The sequence below is a fragment of the Physeter macrocephalus genome, chromosome 11 (assembly GCF_002837175.3).
Source record: "Physeter macrocephalus isolate SW-GA chromosome 11, ASM283717v5, whole genome shotgun sequence".
Taxonomy (NCBI): domain Eukaryota; kingdom Metazoa; phylum Chordata; class Mammalia; order Artiodactyla; family Physeteridae; genus Physeter; species Physeter macrocephalus.
This window is the reverse complement of record NC_041224.1, coordinates 49,931,350-49,947,533: the sequence shown is the minus strand read 5'-3', so window position 1 is coordinate 49,947,533 and position 16,184 is coordinate 49,931,350. Positions and strand designations below refer to the sequence as shown.

At 39.5% G+C, this 16,184-nt stretch overlaps 1 protein-coding gene and 1 long non-coding RNA gene across 16 annotated transcripts in view; one reads left to right on the top strand and one right to left on the bottom strand.

The window, feature by feature from the left end:
- Window positions 1-602, bottom strand: part of LOC114487228 (uncharacterized) — a 58,624-nt gene extending 58,022 nt beyond the window's left edge. For all 3 annotated transcript variants that reach the window (XR_008618563.1, XR_003682153.1, XR_003682154.2), the window contains exon 1: window positions 383-602. This is a non-coding gene — a long non-coding RNA (uncharacterized lncRNA). The remainder of the gene's footprint in view (window positions 1-382) is intronic.
- Window positions 603-605: 3 nt separating this feature from the next.
- Window positions 606-16,184, top strand: part of ZNF280D (zinc finger protein 280D) — a 156,963-nt gene continuing 141,384 nt past the window's right edge. For 7 of the 13 annotated variants that reach the window (XR_003682152.2, XM_028496357.2, XM_024128737.3 and 4 more), the window contains exon 1: window positions 606-1,435. Coding sequence is in view for 6 of the 13 variants with exons in the window: in XM_028496357.2 (XP_028352158.1) it covers window positions 1,363-1,435 (73 nt within the window). In the remaining 7 variants the exon portion in view is untranslated. Of the gene's footprint in view, window positions 1,436-8,552; window positions 8,704-13,982; window positions 14,114-16,184 lie in introns of those variants that run through there. The other 6 variants (XM_024128736.3, XM_024128732.3, XM_055087976.1 and 3 more) reach the window with 3 other exon arrangements.

Here is a 16,184-nt window from a genome sequence, read left to right as displayed (position 1 = left end):
ATTCCAGGTTTCTAGGGCTAATTCAAGTGGTCTTTGGGAAAGACTGGTCTGGGAGTGGTAATCAATAAGGAAACAACTGTAATGATAAATGCCAGAGAAAAGCTAGGGACAGATTGGTTGAGGAAGAAGAAACTGATTTCAAATAGGCGGGACGAATTAGTACAGTCCAGTGATTGAATGGTGAGCACAGTGATTGGTGTGTATTAAGGATCTAACAAGGCAAGATTTCAAATCCAGGTCACTCTTGAGAGCTGGACCACTACTGACATCCATCTTGTGAGTACAAATGGGAGAGGAAACTTTCCTTACAGATCAGAGTACAATGTTTTGCAAGTATTTGTGCGAGCAGTATCTTAACAGGTGTTCTTGTAAATGTACTTACCTTTTGTTTTCGTTTTTGTTTTTTTAGTTATTACAGGCATCCATATGGCAGTTAGGAATTGAAGGAGACGGAAGCAAAATCTCAAGTTTGAAACAAATTTGGCAAAGGTAGCCAATTATTAGAAGAACCTTCTCCACTTCTTTTTCTCATCTGGTGTGTGGTCTTCGCCGCTCAGGCACAGTGTTTCTTTTTTTTTTTTTTTTCTTTTTAAAATTAATTTCTTTTTAAAATTAATTTATTTTTGGCTGCATTGGGTCTTCGTTGCTGCCCACAGGCTTTCTCTAGCTGCGGTGAGCGGGGTCTACTCTTCATTGTAGTGCGTGGGCTTCTCATTGCAATGGCTTCTCTCCTTGCACAGCACGGGCTCAGGCCCACGGGCTTCGGTAGTTGTGGCTCGCGGGCTCTAGAGCGCAGGCTCAGTAGCTGCGGCGCATGGGCTTAGTTGCTCTGTGGCATGTGCGATCTTCCCCGACCAGGGATCGAACCCGTGTGTCCTGCACTGGCAGGCGGATTCTTACCACTGCGCCACCAGTGAAGCCCCAGGTGTTTCTTTTTAATGGCGTCTCTCTTCTTAGACCTTCTTGCTTTCCAAGCCTTCAGAGAACTAGCTGTTACACACCGGGAGGCCCCGTAACTCGTGTTTCCACGCCTTCAGATTCGATGGAGCCCAGATTTCAGGATTGCTGGCCGGGGAGCAGGCGGCACCCACGGCCGCTCCAGCCCCGACCCAGTCCCTGACCTTCGGCCGCTGCCAGCGCGTGGCTGGGCGCCGGGGCCTTCGAGGACCCGCAACGCGGCGCACATGCCCGTGCCCGCCTTCCACGTCGGTGAGAAGAAAGGGAGCCCGGACGCGCGGAGACTGACCCGGAGCCTACCCATGAGGCAGCGCGTCGGCTCCTCGAGAGCCCCCCCACCCCGCCCACGGCTCGGCCGCCTGCTCCGCAATGGGAGCCGCCGCCGTCGCTGCCGTGTAGTTTTTCATGCTCCTCCTTTTCCTCCTCCTCTTTCTCCTCCTCCTCAGGGCCCCAGTCAGGCCGATCTGCTCCGCTCACGGTAAGCGCCCCCCGCCCCCGCCCGCCCCCGCCCGCCCCGCGCTGCAGCAGGCAGAGGCCCTCCCGCGCGGCCTGCGCCGCCTCACTCCGGGGGCGCCGGGCTGGGGGTGTCGAAGCCGGCGCGGGTCGCCGAGAGCGCCCAGGGCGCGGGGGAGGGGACCGGCTGCGCGGCGGCGGCCGGACCGCCATCTTGCGCCGGCCCTGGCGGGGGAGGGATCGCGGCGCAACGCGGCAGCCAGCTCGGTGCGGCAGGCCGGGGCCGCGCAGGCCGCGGACGACGCCGTTTCCCCGCCCCGCCTCGCCCCCCAGGGCCTGTTTGCCCCTGGCCTGCTTTGAGCTTTTCTTTCCGGAGGCTGCTCACTTGGTCTTCCGTACATTTTGTGCCGCTGTTTGGCGGGGACCCGTGCTCTTCTCGCTCCACTCTCCCCCAGAGTCTCGTTGAGTCATAGGCAGAGACCACAGGGGGTGCCGAACTTTGAGGCTCGGGGACCCTAGGGCCCAGGTTCCCCCGCCCAGGTGACCAGTCAGTACCTGCTCACACCCTCCTTCTTGTCAAAGGACTTCCCCGCTCTCCCCTACACGTCCCGTTATTGTCTGCAGGAGAGGGGCCCTGACGAGAAACGTGGACTTGATAACAGTTCCCTAACTGAGCTTGCAGGTTTCACTTCGTGAGTCGGAAAGAATGATCTCACTCTGAGGTTTTATTCTGCTCTAGAGATGGACGGAGTTCCTCCCAACTTATCTCAAGTATTAACGCTTTTATGGAGCGATCGGCTAGAGAGGAGAAACGTCAAAGTGAACCCACTTCTGCAAGCACGGGAGACCTTCGTTCCAGGGGGTTCTCTTTGTTTGCCAAGAATTGTTAGTTTAAAAAAAAAATCTGTGAATTTAAACCTGATTTATTTATTGTTTTCAGGTTTGAACTGTGTTTTAAGAATTTGACGTTTTTTAGCGGCATTAAACATAAAATTGAAGCACTAGAGGAGCGATTTAAAGTAGAAAAGCCACCTCTCTGCAATTGTGAGGTGTCCTGCTTTGGGGGATTACTGTGCCAATTCAGACTGTCTCTAAGCAGAAACTTACTGTGCCTATGACGAAGGCACTGGTTTGCTTAGAGAATTAAGTTGGGGCTGTGTGCTCTCGATGTTTTAAAACATCGTACAAATACCATTCTAATTGTATCTTGCATTTGTATGGGTCATTGTTACCGGCTGATACGTGTCTCCTAACCCCTTTTACAGTGGTCTTTGCTGCTAGAACTGATTTTGAAGGTTAGGAAAGAGAGCTCAGGGTGAGAGGTCTCTAATGAAGTCATGGCTAGGAAGTGATAGAGCCTTTTCTAGAACCTTAGGTCTTCTGATTCCTCATTCAGTGCTCCATTCAGTATGTTTCATTTTTTGTGAGAATGAAGTGAGTGAGGAAAAGAGCAAAGGAGGCTCACCTACAAAATTTAAGAAGCACTGTTCAGTTGCCCCTTCCTTCTCATTTATATTTTTAAGAGTTCATTTCTTAGCTTTTAAACTTTTTGTTATTTAAGTTTTCATGTTATTTTTTTCCCCAGACATTGAAAAGTTGAATAGCCGGGTTGAGCCCTCCTACCCACCACCTAGTTTTTACGGTTGTTACTGTTTTGCCACATTTGCTTTATCCACCTATCTCACGGTTGTTTTTGGTGAACATTTTCAAAACATATTTCATACATCACAACAGTTCACACCGAAGTACTGTGTGTGTCTCAGTATGTATATCATGAGATGAAGGTCAATTTTCTATGTAACTGCAATAGGATAATCACAAAGTTAAGAATAAGCCCTAGATAATCCAATGATAATCTAATGTATGTATGTAGTATGTATTCACATGTTCTTCACATGTTCCTTGTTGTCCCCAGAATGTTCTTTTCAGTCATTTATTTTGGAACAATCATGCATTACATTTGTGTTAATTCCTTTTAATTTAGTGTAGTTCTCTCTTTTTTTTTAAATGACATTGACCTTTTGAAGAGACCAAGCCAGTAGGCTTGTAGAATAACCTACATTCTGTATTTTACTGACAGTTTCTTCCTCATGGGATTTAACTGTACCCTGTATCCCCTATACTTCCTATAAACTTGAAGTTAGGTCTAAAGGCTTGAGTAGATCAGGCTAAGTATTTTTGGCAAAAATACTTCACAAGTCATGCAGTGTACTACTCATTGTACAACATCAGAAGGCACGTAAAGTGGGGTTATCCTGTTGGTAATCCTAAATTTGATCTCTTGGATTAGATGGTGACAGACTATCTTTCCATTGTAAGCATTTCCCTTTGCAGTTAGCAGATAGTCTATGGGGTGATATTTTGGCATTAGTGTTTGGTAAGAGTTTTACTGCAGTAATCTGATAATACATAGTTGTGAGCAATTGTCTAGAAATGGGTGTTTGGAGATGAAGGAGGGGAGGAGTTTTGAAGGACAGAACTAACTTATCTAGTTTAGGAAACTTGGAATTGCTGCTCTAGTTGACATCAGAGCCTACAGTGGCTAGGGGAAAGGAGACAGAAAGTAGATATCAGACTTTGCCTCTTTTGAAAGTTTGCTCAAGACCCTTGAAGGAGTAGTGAGCTGTGAGAAATAGAAAATTCTGGGGTAGTTTGGTTTTGTAGGACTACAAACCTCAACATCCCCACTTCAACTCATTCTTTCCAGTTAGGCTATCTCGTCCAGTCCTGCTTCTTCAGTGTTTTACTACCCAGCATTGGCTTTCTTAGTAAGGGAGAGGAGGTCAAAGGAAAGGAATAAGTAATTTTGTACCCTTCTCTCCCACACTGTTTTCTTTGTTGAAGAGAACATTTAGAACCATACCAATATTTCTTTTTCTTTACTAATGGGGCAGGGGATGTGCCTACGTGGAATAGCAATTTTAAATAGAAAGTAAATGATAGTTTTAGATGACAGGAAATTGGAGATTGTTGACAATATATTTTGTTATTTCAAAAGTAACTTTTGAATGATAAGAAATATTTTTGACATACTAATTAAATATATAGTCCTGAATAGTTTATATTTTCCTGCTTCAGAGGACTCAAAAATATTTGATTTTTCAGTCAAGTTGTTTTAAAGATATATAATGATTTGATTTACTTGGTAACTTTTTTCAAAAATGTGTGTTTGGAATTTTTATTGATTTTTGCAAAGCAGTTTTTTTTTAAGGATTCTTTTAATTCTCAATGTAACAGGAAAAATAGATACCACTCTTTATCTTCTAGATCAAAAGGAACTTTTATTTTTTAAACATTTAAAATTATTTTATATTTAAAATGTTTTTATATATTTTATATAATTTTATATCATATAATTTATATAATTAACAGAAGAATAAAGGGGTAATGTAAAACAGCTTATTAGAGCCTTTAATAAGAATTCAAACATAGCAAATATTTTTGTATGTACTTAGAAAAATAAGAAACAAAAAAATATATTTCATGCATCTAATTAAATACTACCCCTACAATTAATATGCATCACATTTGAATGCTCTTGGCAAATACTATAATTGTACCCCACCGTTTTTTGGTTTTTTTTTTTTTTTTTAGTTTTTTACCCACACAAAGAGCATCTTCCTTTATTCTTCCCTCTTACACTTGGGCACAAGAATATTGTAGCTAGAGGGTAAGCCAGAATTCTCTTATAGTTCCTACAAGTGCTTTTCCTAGTTGCATGAGGAATGTTCTTCTTGGTAACTTACAGTTTTGTAATTGAAACTTTCCCCATACAATGATCATAATATCAGTCATAGGCCATCATCTTCAAGTCATTATTTTGCAAGTACAGTTGACCCTTGAACAGCATGATTTTGAACTGTGCAGGTCCACGTGGATTTTCTTTTTCAATAAAGTGCTACAGTACTCTACGATCAGCAGTTGGGTTGAATCCATGGATGCCGAACCATGCATACAGAGGAGCCAACTATTACACACTGATTTTCAACTGCATGGGGCTTGGTGCTCCTAACCCCTGTGTTGTTCAGCAGTCAACTGGATAGGTTCTAACTTCTTAATCAGTTTCTATTCCTCCTTTAGTCTTTTTATACAATACAACTCTCTGCAGGTTAACTTATGCAGGATTTTTAAAAACTAACTGATGCTTGAGAATACATTGATCTGAGAAGAGTACTAGTTATTCTTAGGACAGTAAGAATCATCAGATATGTTTGAAAACTAGATTATGTGCAGTTGACTTCTCTTCCTTTCCCTTTGTGAAAATTCACAGAAGTTCAACCTTGTTCTTCCTGATATTGCCAACTGAGGAAAATCTCTCACTAGATAATACTAAGCCAATTCTAAACTTATAAAAATTTGTCACAAGTTGTATTTCTGACAGAATTTTCAAATTCTTTTGTCAATTCTTGTAATAATCTTGGTTCTGCTCTCACCCCTTTCTTCTGAATCACTGTGTAGATACGCATTTTTCAAGCTTACAGTGTTGCACTGTCACATGTTGCCCAGATTTTTAGTCTGTATTTTTCAGGATTGAAGCTTGCCTGAAATGGGCAACATCGTCTGCATGTGACTAACTCATCAACTGTCATACGTGAACCTGGAACATAGTGATTTGAGATTTCAAATACTTCCCCAGTAGGTTCTTGCTTATCATTCCTTCTGGATCTTCTTTTTGCAGTGTGCATCATCAGATGCAACACTTGAAGGATTTTTTGAAAACTTGTATGATTTAAATTTTTGTTGAAGGGAAGATGGCCATCTTTGCTTCATAATTGCAAGGTATTTTCAGTTTTAGATTTCTAGACACCAATTAGAATAATCAGTCGAATGAATTAAAATTTCTACATCGTCTATTTCCTTCTAGTCACCATTGTATACACCTGCATTCAACACTTCTCCACTTATGAACTGTAGCCCACAAACATGAAGGATGAAAGAATACTGTCACATGTCCTTTTAGCAAAATAGCATGGTCCTGCATTTTTGTAAAAACATGGCATGATGAAGTTCTTCCTGCTGAATGAGAATACTGTATTTCCTTTTAGTTTTTAGAAATATATTGTTCACTTGTTGACTGTTGAGTTTGAGAAAATCTATCTAGGGACTTAGTCTAATTACACTTAGTCTGAGGTTTCCCAAATTTCACTGTCACTATTACAGTCTGAAGTGCTTGCTGTCTACCTTTGCATTTATCTTTAGTTTCATCTAATAATTCTGAAATGTCTCCTCTGTTAGTTTTCTTCTGTTCATTATGAACAGAAAATAAAAAGTTCTGAGTTCATAACAGTAGTCAGTGAAAACTAAAAGCAGATGAAAGGATCTGCCACCCTAAAATATGTTGCCACTTTGACATAAGGATTATTTTGAGCAGAAGGCAATTGAGAACCAACAGATGCAGGAAGAGCCCTCTTCCCATCCCCTTCCCCCACCCCCCACCCCCACCGCGCCCAAAATTAACTGCCTAAAAGCAGGGCATACATTTCTCTTTGTGAAGGTTCTTACCTTACTGTACTAGGAAAGGAAGAGTGACTCTTACATCTAAGATGGAGAGTTGATAGATGAGTTTGCATAAACAGACCCAACTAAAATAACCCTTATCTTCCATTAGTTCTGCCACGTATTTTCTAGTTTCTTCCCCAGGATTTATTGTCTCTCAAAGCCCCAATTCCCTTTCCTTTGTTAAAATGGTATATACACCCTGAGTAACTGCTTCTTTGAGTTTTACTTCTTTTCTGTGAATTCCAGTGTATGTAAATATTAATAAAAATTATGTGCTTTTTCTCCTGTTGATTTGTCTGTTGTTAATTTAATTCACAGGCCCCAGATACTGCAGCCTAAAAGGGTAGAAGTAAAGTTCTTCCTTCCTGACACAGACTACAAAGATAATGCCTTGAGTCTTCTATACCTTTTGGGAAGCTGATGCTTTCCTATTTGTGCGAAACAATAGGAAAACTCAGGAAAAGCAAGGTGAAGGATAATGCATTAGTGATGATTTATTTCACTCTCGCATTGTCCTTCTAGGCAATTAAATCATTCTTCTGTTTTCTTATTATTTTAGTTTATTTTAAAGCATAGTTGGGAAAAATTGATGCTCAATGGTGAAATAACACCTAGGATGATGGAATTAGCAAAATATTTTGAGGTGTAGGAAGAATAAAATCACTAATATCCCATAATGTATCTTAGATTTATAAAAGGATTCTATGGGCTCACTTAGTAATTGTAAGATAGAATGAGTTTTATTCTATTTTAAAGTAATAAGTAACTTTTCCCCTTGTTGTTTGAAGATCTCTAGGAAACAATGAAAGTCGTAAAATGTCAATTTTTAAAACTAGAACTGCTAAGGAAAGAAAATTAAAAACAGCCTATGGACTCTGATAGTGTGCTGAGGGTTAATGGTTAGTTTGGACGGTAAGGTGCAGAGTTCCACTGCTTTCCAACACTGCTTTCCTCCTACTACTATGATAGGTTTTTTTCACCCTTTTGCACTCCATCTCTAATGGAGTAAGGGTTCTACAAGGCCCTCCCTTTACCACGTACGTATCTTATGAAGCTGGATTTTCCTCACTTCAACAGAACAAGATGGTGTAACAGATTGAATACAGAAACAGATAAGAGAATCCAGCTGTCTTTATGAACACAGATATTAAAATTAATGAGATTGTAAAAATGGAAAACAATGCCACTCCTCTAAATTTTTGTTTTTGAAAATACAGCTATTTTTTATAAAAGTATTTGTGTTAATATGCAATGGGTTTGTTATAGTCACTTTTAAGTAAATTAATATATATTTCTTAAATTTCTCAGGTTGGGTGTGTAGGCTTCATCCTTAGAAGTTAATCAACTACACTCTTTTTTTTTTTTTTTTTTTTTGCCAGGTTTGATTTCTTCAGCATGACAACTGCCTGAATGCCTTTCAGTTGAGGGATATTAACCAAAGCAAAGATCATTAGTCTATGAAATAATTTGCTCCTTGCTTCTAGGCTCTACCCATGTGTTCCTTATTTTGTGGGTATTTGTTCTTAACCTTTGGCAAGTTTGAGAAGCAAAACTTGGAGGGTTTGGGAGAGGTCTGGGGATTTTAGGTATATCCTAATCCCTGTCTCCTTTGTTTACTCACTCATTTTGTTTTTCCTGTTTAGGGTTTAAGATAATCTGACTTTCAACTATACAGGATTGCTGACAGCTGATAGAAAGGTCCTCATGGAACAAAATGCACCATGGAAGTGGCTTTGTTAAATTCCATGAGGAAAAATAAATAATATATCTCCCAACTGTATTGAATAGAAAAAGGTAAATAAGAAAATTGGCACTACTTTTGACACTACATTGTTAGTATTTGTGTTTTTTTGAGAAATTATAACACAAGATAGCTTTCTAATTTTTCATTTCTTTTATTGTAGTGTTTTAGTGACTATAAAGTATTTCATGGTTATATTTCATCCTCAAAATAAATAGTATTTGGAGATGGGTGGTATTATCCTTTACAGATGAGGAAATTGAGTTTCAGAAAAAGTTCGTTTCATTCATTGTAATACTGGGTGCCAGACACTGCATATTCATTTTGTAAGGTGTGATACCATGGTCTTCCCTCACTTCAGCTTCAGCGTTTCTAGCTCAGAATTGTGTTCTCTTCTCTTTGGGTTAGACAGTGCAGGCCTGGCAGCACAACCTCTGGTGGAAGTGCCAGCTCCTAGAGCATTTGGTCTATTCTCTGCCTCACTGCATTCTGGAAGCTTCTGGTACTAGTATAACCCAGCTCTGCATGTGTTGGTGGAGAGTTATTGAAGAGTTTGGAATTGATAAGTTCCACAATAAAAGCATTATTTTAGGAAATTTTTAATTTGGTGGTTCTGTATTGAATGGATGAAAGCAGATAGATCCGGATGCTGAGAGACAGTATAAAGTGAATCTTATAAAGTAAATCTGTTGCTATAGGTGTGAGGTTGTAAGGGCCTGAACAAGTACTTATGAGTGGAAAGGCAAGGTTGGTTGTGAGAAATATTTTGAAGGAAGACTATAGGACTGGGGAATTGATAGGATGAATGAAAGAGGGAAACATTGAAAAAAACTGCAAAAGGGTGACAGTTTCATTTGTAGAAAAAGAGAAAGGCAAAAGTAGAACTAATTGTTAAAAATCGGGGTAAAGGGCTTCCCTGGTGGCGCAGTGGTTGAGAGGCCGCCTGCCGATGCAGGGGACACGGGTTCGTTCCCTGGTCCGGGAAGATCCCACGTGCCGCGGAGCGGCTGGGCCCGTGAAACATGGCCGCTGAGTCTGCGCGTCCGGAGCCTGTGCTCCACAACGGGAGAGGCCACAGCAGTGAGAGGCCCGCGTACACCAAAAAAAAAAAAAAAAAAATCGGGGTAAGATTAATCTAACATAAAATTTACCGTTCTTGAGTAAAGTGTACAATTCAGTGGCATTTAGTATGTTCACAATGTTGTGCAATCATCAATGCTATCTAATCCCAGAATATTCTCAGTTTCTCAAACCCTTACCCATTAAGCAGTCTCTTCTCCCTTCTTCCCTCTCTCCCAGCCCCTGGCAACCACTTATCTGCTTTCTGCTCTATGGATTTGCTTATTCTGGGCATTTTATATAAATGGAAGCATAACATATGTGACTGACTTCTTTCAGTTTGCATAATGTTTTCAAGGTTCATCATGTTGTCACATATATCAGTACCTTATCTTTTTTTAATTCCCTTGTATGGATGTATCACATTTTGTCTATCCATTTATCAGTCAGTTGATAAACATTTAGCTTGTTTCTACTTTTTGGCTCTTATGAATAATGCTGTAGAACTAATTTTTGAGGGAAAGTTAATGTTCAGTTTTGGAAATATTGAATTTGAGGTGAGTTTAATTATCTATATAGCAGTTTTTAGCAGTTAAGAGATGAAGGACTGAAACATAGTTAAGAAGTGAGGGTTGGAAGTTAATATTTGATGATTTTTTAGGCTGCTATTGAGAACTGATAGCTAAGACTATGAAGTTTATTAGATCTGTCTTTTAGGGAACAATTTGTGTAGGGCTAAGGTCTAAACTTTATAGAACCTGATTTTACATTGTTTAAGAAGGAAGAGAATATGGAGAATCTGTAAAGAGTTAAAAAGGAGGAGATGGATAGAGAACCATTCTATTGGCATACAGAAAATTACTGAGGGAGCCTGTCTTAAGAAATTGGGTTAGGACTTCCCTGGGGGTCCAGTGGTTAAGACTGTGCTTCCACTGCAGGGGGCGTGGGTTTGATCCCTGGTCGAGGAACTAAGATCCTGCGTGCTGTGTGGCATGGCCAAAAATAAATACACTCATAAATAAATAAAAGGTTTAAAAAAAAAAGAAATTGGGTTAAAATTGATGCAAGATAAGGAAAATTAAAATGGAAGAAAGGGTTATTTGATTTGGCTGTTGGAAAGATTGTTGGAATCTTAAGATGGATACCTTCAGCAGAATACTGTGTGGTAGAAAATGTAGCTGTCCTTCTGTGTGCTCAGCTCAGTTTTGACTGACAGAGTGGGTGGTGATAACTACAGTAAATCGACTGCAGCCTGGATCAGGATCAGCAGGAGGTTTTAGAATACTTGGACCAAGTGGAGATGGTGCAAAGAGAGATTCTCCAGACCTTGTAAAGAAAGGTTGCTTTTATCAATACATAGGAATTTTTAATGATTGTGCTGATTTGGATTGCTTTGTAGATTTAAGTAGTCTGCTCAAGCACAGGCTTTCTACTTATTAATATTACATTAACATTTTTTGTGTTAACAAAAATGTTAAAATTCTAAAAAATTGGTTTGTCATGATGATTTGATCTTGAGATGTTTGCTCTGAATCAGTATCTGTTAAATAGATCTTGATATCATTGGGAGTTCTGAGTTAAGCCATCAAACAGGCTTACTTATTAAAATGCAATTTATATTGTTTATTTAAAATTATTGGGGATTTCCCTGGCAATTCAGTGGTTAGGACTCCGCAGTTAGGACTGCGGGGAGGCCTAGGTTCAAACCCTGGTCAGGGAGCTAGGATCCTGCATGCCACGTGGGTGGCCAAAAAAACAAAAATTATCAACTGTTTTGTTTTGTTTTTTTTTTTCAGGAATTTACTTGCTTCGAATAAACTCAAGAATTTCATTCTGAGTGTTGTTTCATTCTTTACGTTGTACTTGAGAGTTTCTAGAAAATCTTTGGGTATAGTAGATAGATTACTAAAATTCTTAATTCCTAATTCCAAAATGAACTTTCATAATTCAGCATTCTCAATTAGGGCAGTTTTTTTTACTGAAATATGACAAATCCCCCTTTTCTTTCAGTCTAGGCAAAAAATTTACAAATACTAGATGAATATGTTTACAGTGTTAGGGTTGGAAGGATCCTTGGGGATCTTGAAAGTGACCATTTTCAATTTCATAATGTTTGAATTTTTCATATTTTTCTTTGGTGATCTGTCACATCTCAAGTTCATCTCATTTCCTGATATTTTAACTGCTGATTGTTTTGTTCTTATATGAAATCTGCCTCCCTGTTATTTTGGTCTTGTTTCTGGTGAAGGCAAATAATATGTGGCTGAAATCTCTGGCCTTCGAAATGCCTGGGTTTGAATCCTTGTTCTACCACTTAGTTTCATTACTTTGGGTAAGGTGCTTAATCTCTATAATTCAATTTCCACAGCTGTAAAGCAGGGACACTAATGGTGTCTGCCTCATAGAGTTTTTTGGGGATTGGATGAAATGCATTGGATGCATGTGTTTAATTAATTAGCAAATGGTAATGATAATTGTTATTATAAATAATAACTTATTATAACTTATAGTATGTAATGAATTAAGTAGTTGTATTGAAGCTCAAACTAGGAATGAAATTCTCTAGTTTACTCAAAACAAGTAAATATTAGCAGTGTTGTTATCGTTATTATCACTTGAGCCACAAGGAACAAGTCACCCTCTTGCCTTTTTTCTTACGACAAACTTTAAAATATCTGTAAATAGCTTTCACTTCTGCCACCCCTGCCTCACAGTCTCATGTTTTTCCTAGGTTAGATATATTAGTCCTTTGACCTAGACAAAGCTTTAATTTTAATTCTTTGTAGTGGGCATCTGTTGTTTTTGCTACCCAACATCCATTCACCCTTACCTCCCTTACCTTGGTAACATATGTCTTTATCTTGATTTTCCTGTGGGGAACCATCCCCTCCTCCAGTATTTATCTTGTGGTTGGTGTGTTGTACCCACCCACCCCCCCTTTTGGGTCTCTGGTACCAGGAGGATCAATAGTGATTGGTTTAGGGAAGGTCATATGACTTTAGCCAAGCCAGTCAACTCCAATCAGGGCTGGTCTTCTTATCATTGTCCTGATCTTGAATGTTGGAAGGCGTTAAGTTGAGCTGCTGTACTCATTCACAATGGGAGGACCCTTTCTGAGGATAGAATCAGAATAGAGGAAGTGAAGCCTAGGGATGGAGAGAGAAAAACCAGGTCTACAAATCATTGTTTAAAGTGTGCCTACAGCGAATTCTGTAAATGAGCCAATAAATTCTCTTTTGCATAAGCCAGTTTAAGTTGGGTTTTCTTTCTGTGACTTAAAAGTTGAAAAAGTCATAGCCAATACACAGTATTCCAAGTGGGGATTGAATCCGACAGAATAGAATAAAACCATCATCTCTTTGACTTTAGACTCAAATTCTTTTATTTTGACACTATCACAAGTCTGATTGTATCAGTTCCTGCTTAAAATCCCCTCAGTGGCTTTCCAGTTGCTCTTTGGGTAAGGACAGATTTCCTTAACATGGTCTCCAAAGTGTGACGTTGTTTGATTCCTATCTTACCTCCCATTGTATACCATCTTGCTCTCTTTTCCAGTCACACTGGTTTCTTTTCAGTTTCTTGTATTTGCTGTGCCATAGATCTTTTGCACATGCTGTTGCTTTTGCATGGAATGCTTTCTTCCTTCTCCTGTTTGCCTAGTTAACTCTAACTCATTCTTCAAATAACAATTAATCATTGCTTTCTTAGGGGAGCCAGTTTTGATTATGCTAACTAGATCTAATTTCCTTACTCTGAGTTTTAAAATTCCTTGTCCATAGCCTTCATAGCACATATTGTCAGTTTAATCTGTTTGTATGAGTGTTTGTCACTGTCTCTAGACTGTAAAGTTCATGAGTGCAAGACCTGTGTCTTAATTTTTGACCGTCATTGAATTCCTGCCTGGCACGATGTCTGGCACATAGTGCATGTTTTTTTTTGTTTGTTTGTTTTTTTGCGGTACGCGAGCCTCTCACTGTTGTGGCCTCTTCCGTTGCGGAGCACAGCCTTCGGACGCGCAGGCTTAGCGGCCACGGCTCACGGGCCTAGCCGCTCCGCGGCATGTGGGATCTTGCCGGACTGGGGCACAAACCCGTGTCCCCTGCATTGGCAGGTGGACTCTCAACCACTGCGCCACCAGGGAAGCCCATGCATGTTTAATAAATGTACTTTTTTTTTTTTTTTTGATGTGAACCACTTTTAAAGTCTTTATTGAATTTGTTATGATATTGCTTCTGTTTTATGTTTTGGTTTTTTGGCCCTGAGGCATGTGAGATCCTAGCTCCCTGACCAGGGATTGAATCCTCACCCCCTGCATTGCAAGGCGAAGTCTTAACCACTGGACCGCCAGGGAAGTCCCTAAATGTACTTTTTAAATGAATGAACTTTGGACTTACTGCCTCTCTGGTAACTAAAACTGATAAATAGTATATCTTCAATTTATATTTTTTGTAAATTTTGGTTTTTGAGCAAATACAAAACTAATTTTATGCTAGATTTTACCATTCATCCTACTTTGTTGAGATCTTTTGAAAGTCTCATTTAACATGCATTGTACTATTTACTCATCTATAAATGTAATCTGTACACAGTATGGTCTTTGTCCAAATTATTGCTGTGAATATTGCCCTTTGTTAAGACATATAAGACATTGGAATGCCTTTCTTATCCCTGGACCATAACTGTATCTGTATCTTCAATCAGCATTATTATCCGCTGCATTACATAGCAAACTCTGATGCATGGGACTGGGGTAGGGCAGGGGAAGGAATAAGGATTCATACTTTTTACTCTACACACTTCTGTACGTTTGAGTTCCCTTTTAATGAGCATTTTTACTTTAAAAAAAAACACTAATGAAAACATCTTTCCTTTAGAGATTAATGGGTATGTTTCTCCCATGGTGGGGCATTTCCAAATCCTCCAGCCAGATGTGATTACTTTTTTTCAACCCCTGACCTAGAGATTCTTAGCCTTTTTGGTTCATAAACCCTTATAACAGTTTGATGCCCCCAGAAAATGTATGTGTGCACAGAATTTTGCACAGTTCTTATTTCTGTGGTTTCCTCAGCACCTTGTCAAGAACCTCTGCTATAGCATTTCCAATTTTTATTTTTATTTTTGTTATTTTTTTTGGAGTATAGTTGCTTTACAATGTTGTGTTAGTTTCTTCTGTACCATGAAGTTACTCAGCTATATGTATACATATATCCCCTCCCTCTTGGACTTCCCTCCCCGCGCCATCCCACCCATCCAGGTCATCACAGAGCACCGAGCTGAGCTCCCTGTGCTATACAGCAGGTTCCCACTAGCTATTGTTTTACACATGGTAGTGTATATATGTCAATCCTAATCTCCAAATTCAACCCCCCCCTCCCCTTCACTCTCTGTGTCCACATGTCCATTCTCTATGTCTGCGTCTCTATTCCTGCCCTGGAAATAGGTTCATCTGTACCATTTTTCTAGATTCCACCTATATGCATTAATGTACAGTATTTGTTTTTCTCTTTCTGACTTACTTCACTCTGTATGACAGACTCTATAAGTCCATCCACATCTCTACAAATGACCTAGTTTCATTCCTTTTTATGGCTGAGTAATATTCCATTGTATATATGTATCACATCTTTATTCATCTGTCATTGGACATTCCAATTTTTATTATTGCAGCTACCATGCCCTGTTTCATATGATATTTATATATTTATCATAATCCCCCTACCAGATAGTTTCTTGAGGTAGGGACTTTTTTCATTGAGGATTGTGCCTTGCGTTAGATAGAAAATGGTTAAGTGTATTATTTTTTAAACTTTTAATTATTTGTATTATGAAGTATTTTTATTGTCTTTCAAAAATCTGAGCTCACTAACTTGGAGAATTGGTTTTCACTTGTAGTGGAGGTAAAAGAACCCTTTTCCTTTATCCTCTTAGGTTAAGTGACTGGGATCTGCAAATTAAGTTGATGAAAGATTAATAGGAGAAAAGGTGTACAAATTTTATTTGATGTTAATATTTTAACTTTTATGTTAGTGGAGGTCTTCATCCAAAAAAAAAAAAAATGAAGACTCAAACAGGTGGTTAGACATGGGGGCTTATATACCGTTTTTTTAAAAGATGATAAATTTCGGTAGAAGTGGCAGGTCAAAGGAAAAGAAGTTTGGGCTTCTAGGAGTGGTAAATTGAGGGAATGTACATATATGGGGGAAACTGATGGAAGATTAGGGCTATTTTAGTAAGGTTTGTTTGTGCAGCCCCACCTCGATGCTGACTTTCTGTCTCCAGTGATAATGGTAGTTTTTTCTCCTCCTGGAATGGGAGAGGGAAAGGGGAAGACCTTCACAATGGGAAATATATGTCCTGCTTTTAGACAGATAGGAGGAGGGCAGAGAGCTCTTTCTGTGTTTCCTGCTTCTTAATTGCTGAAGTGGCATATGTTGATCTCCTGTAGGCTTTAAGGAATTCTGGATTTCTTCTAATT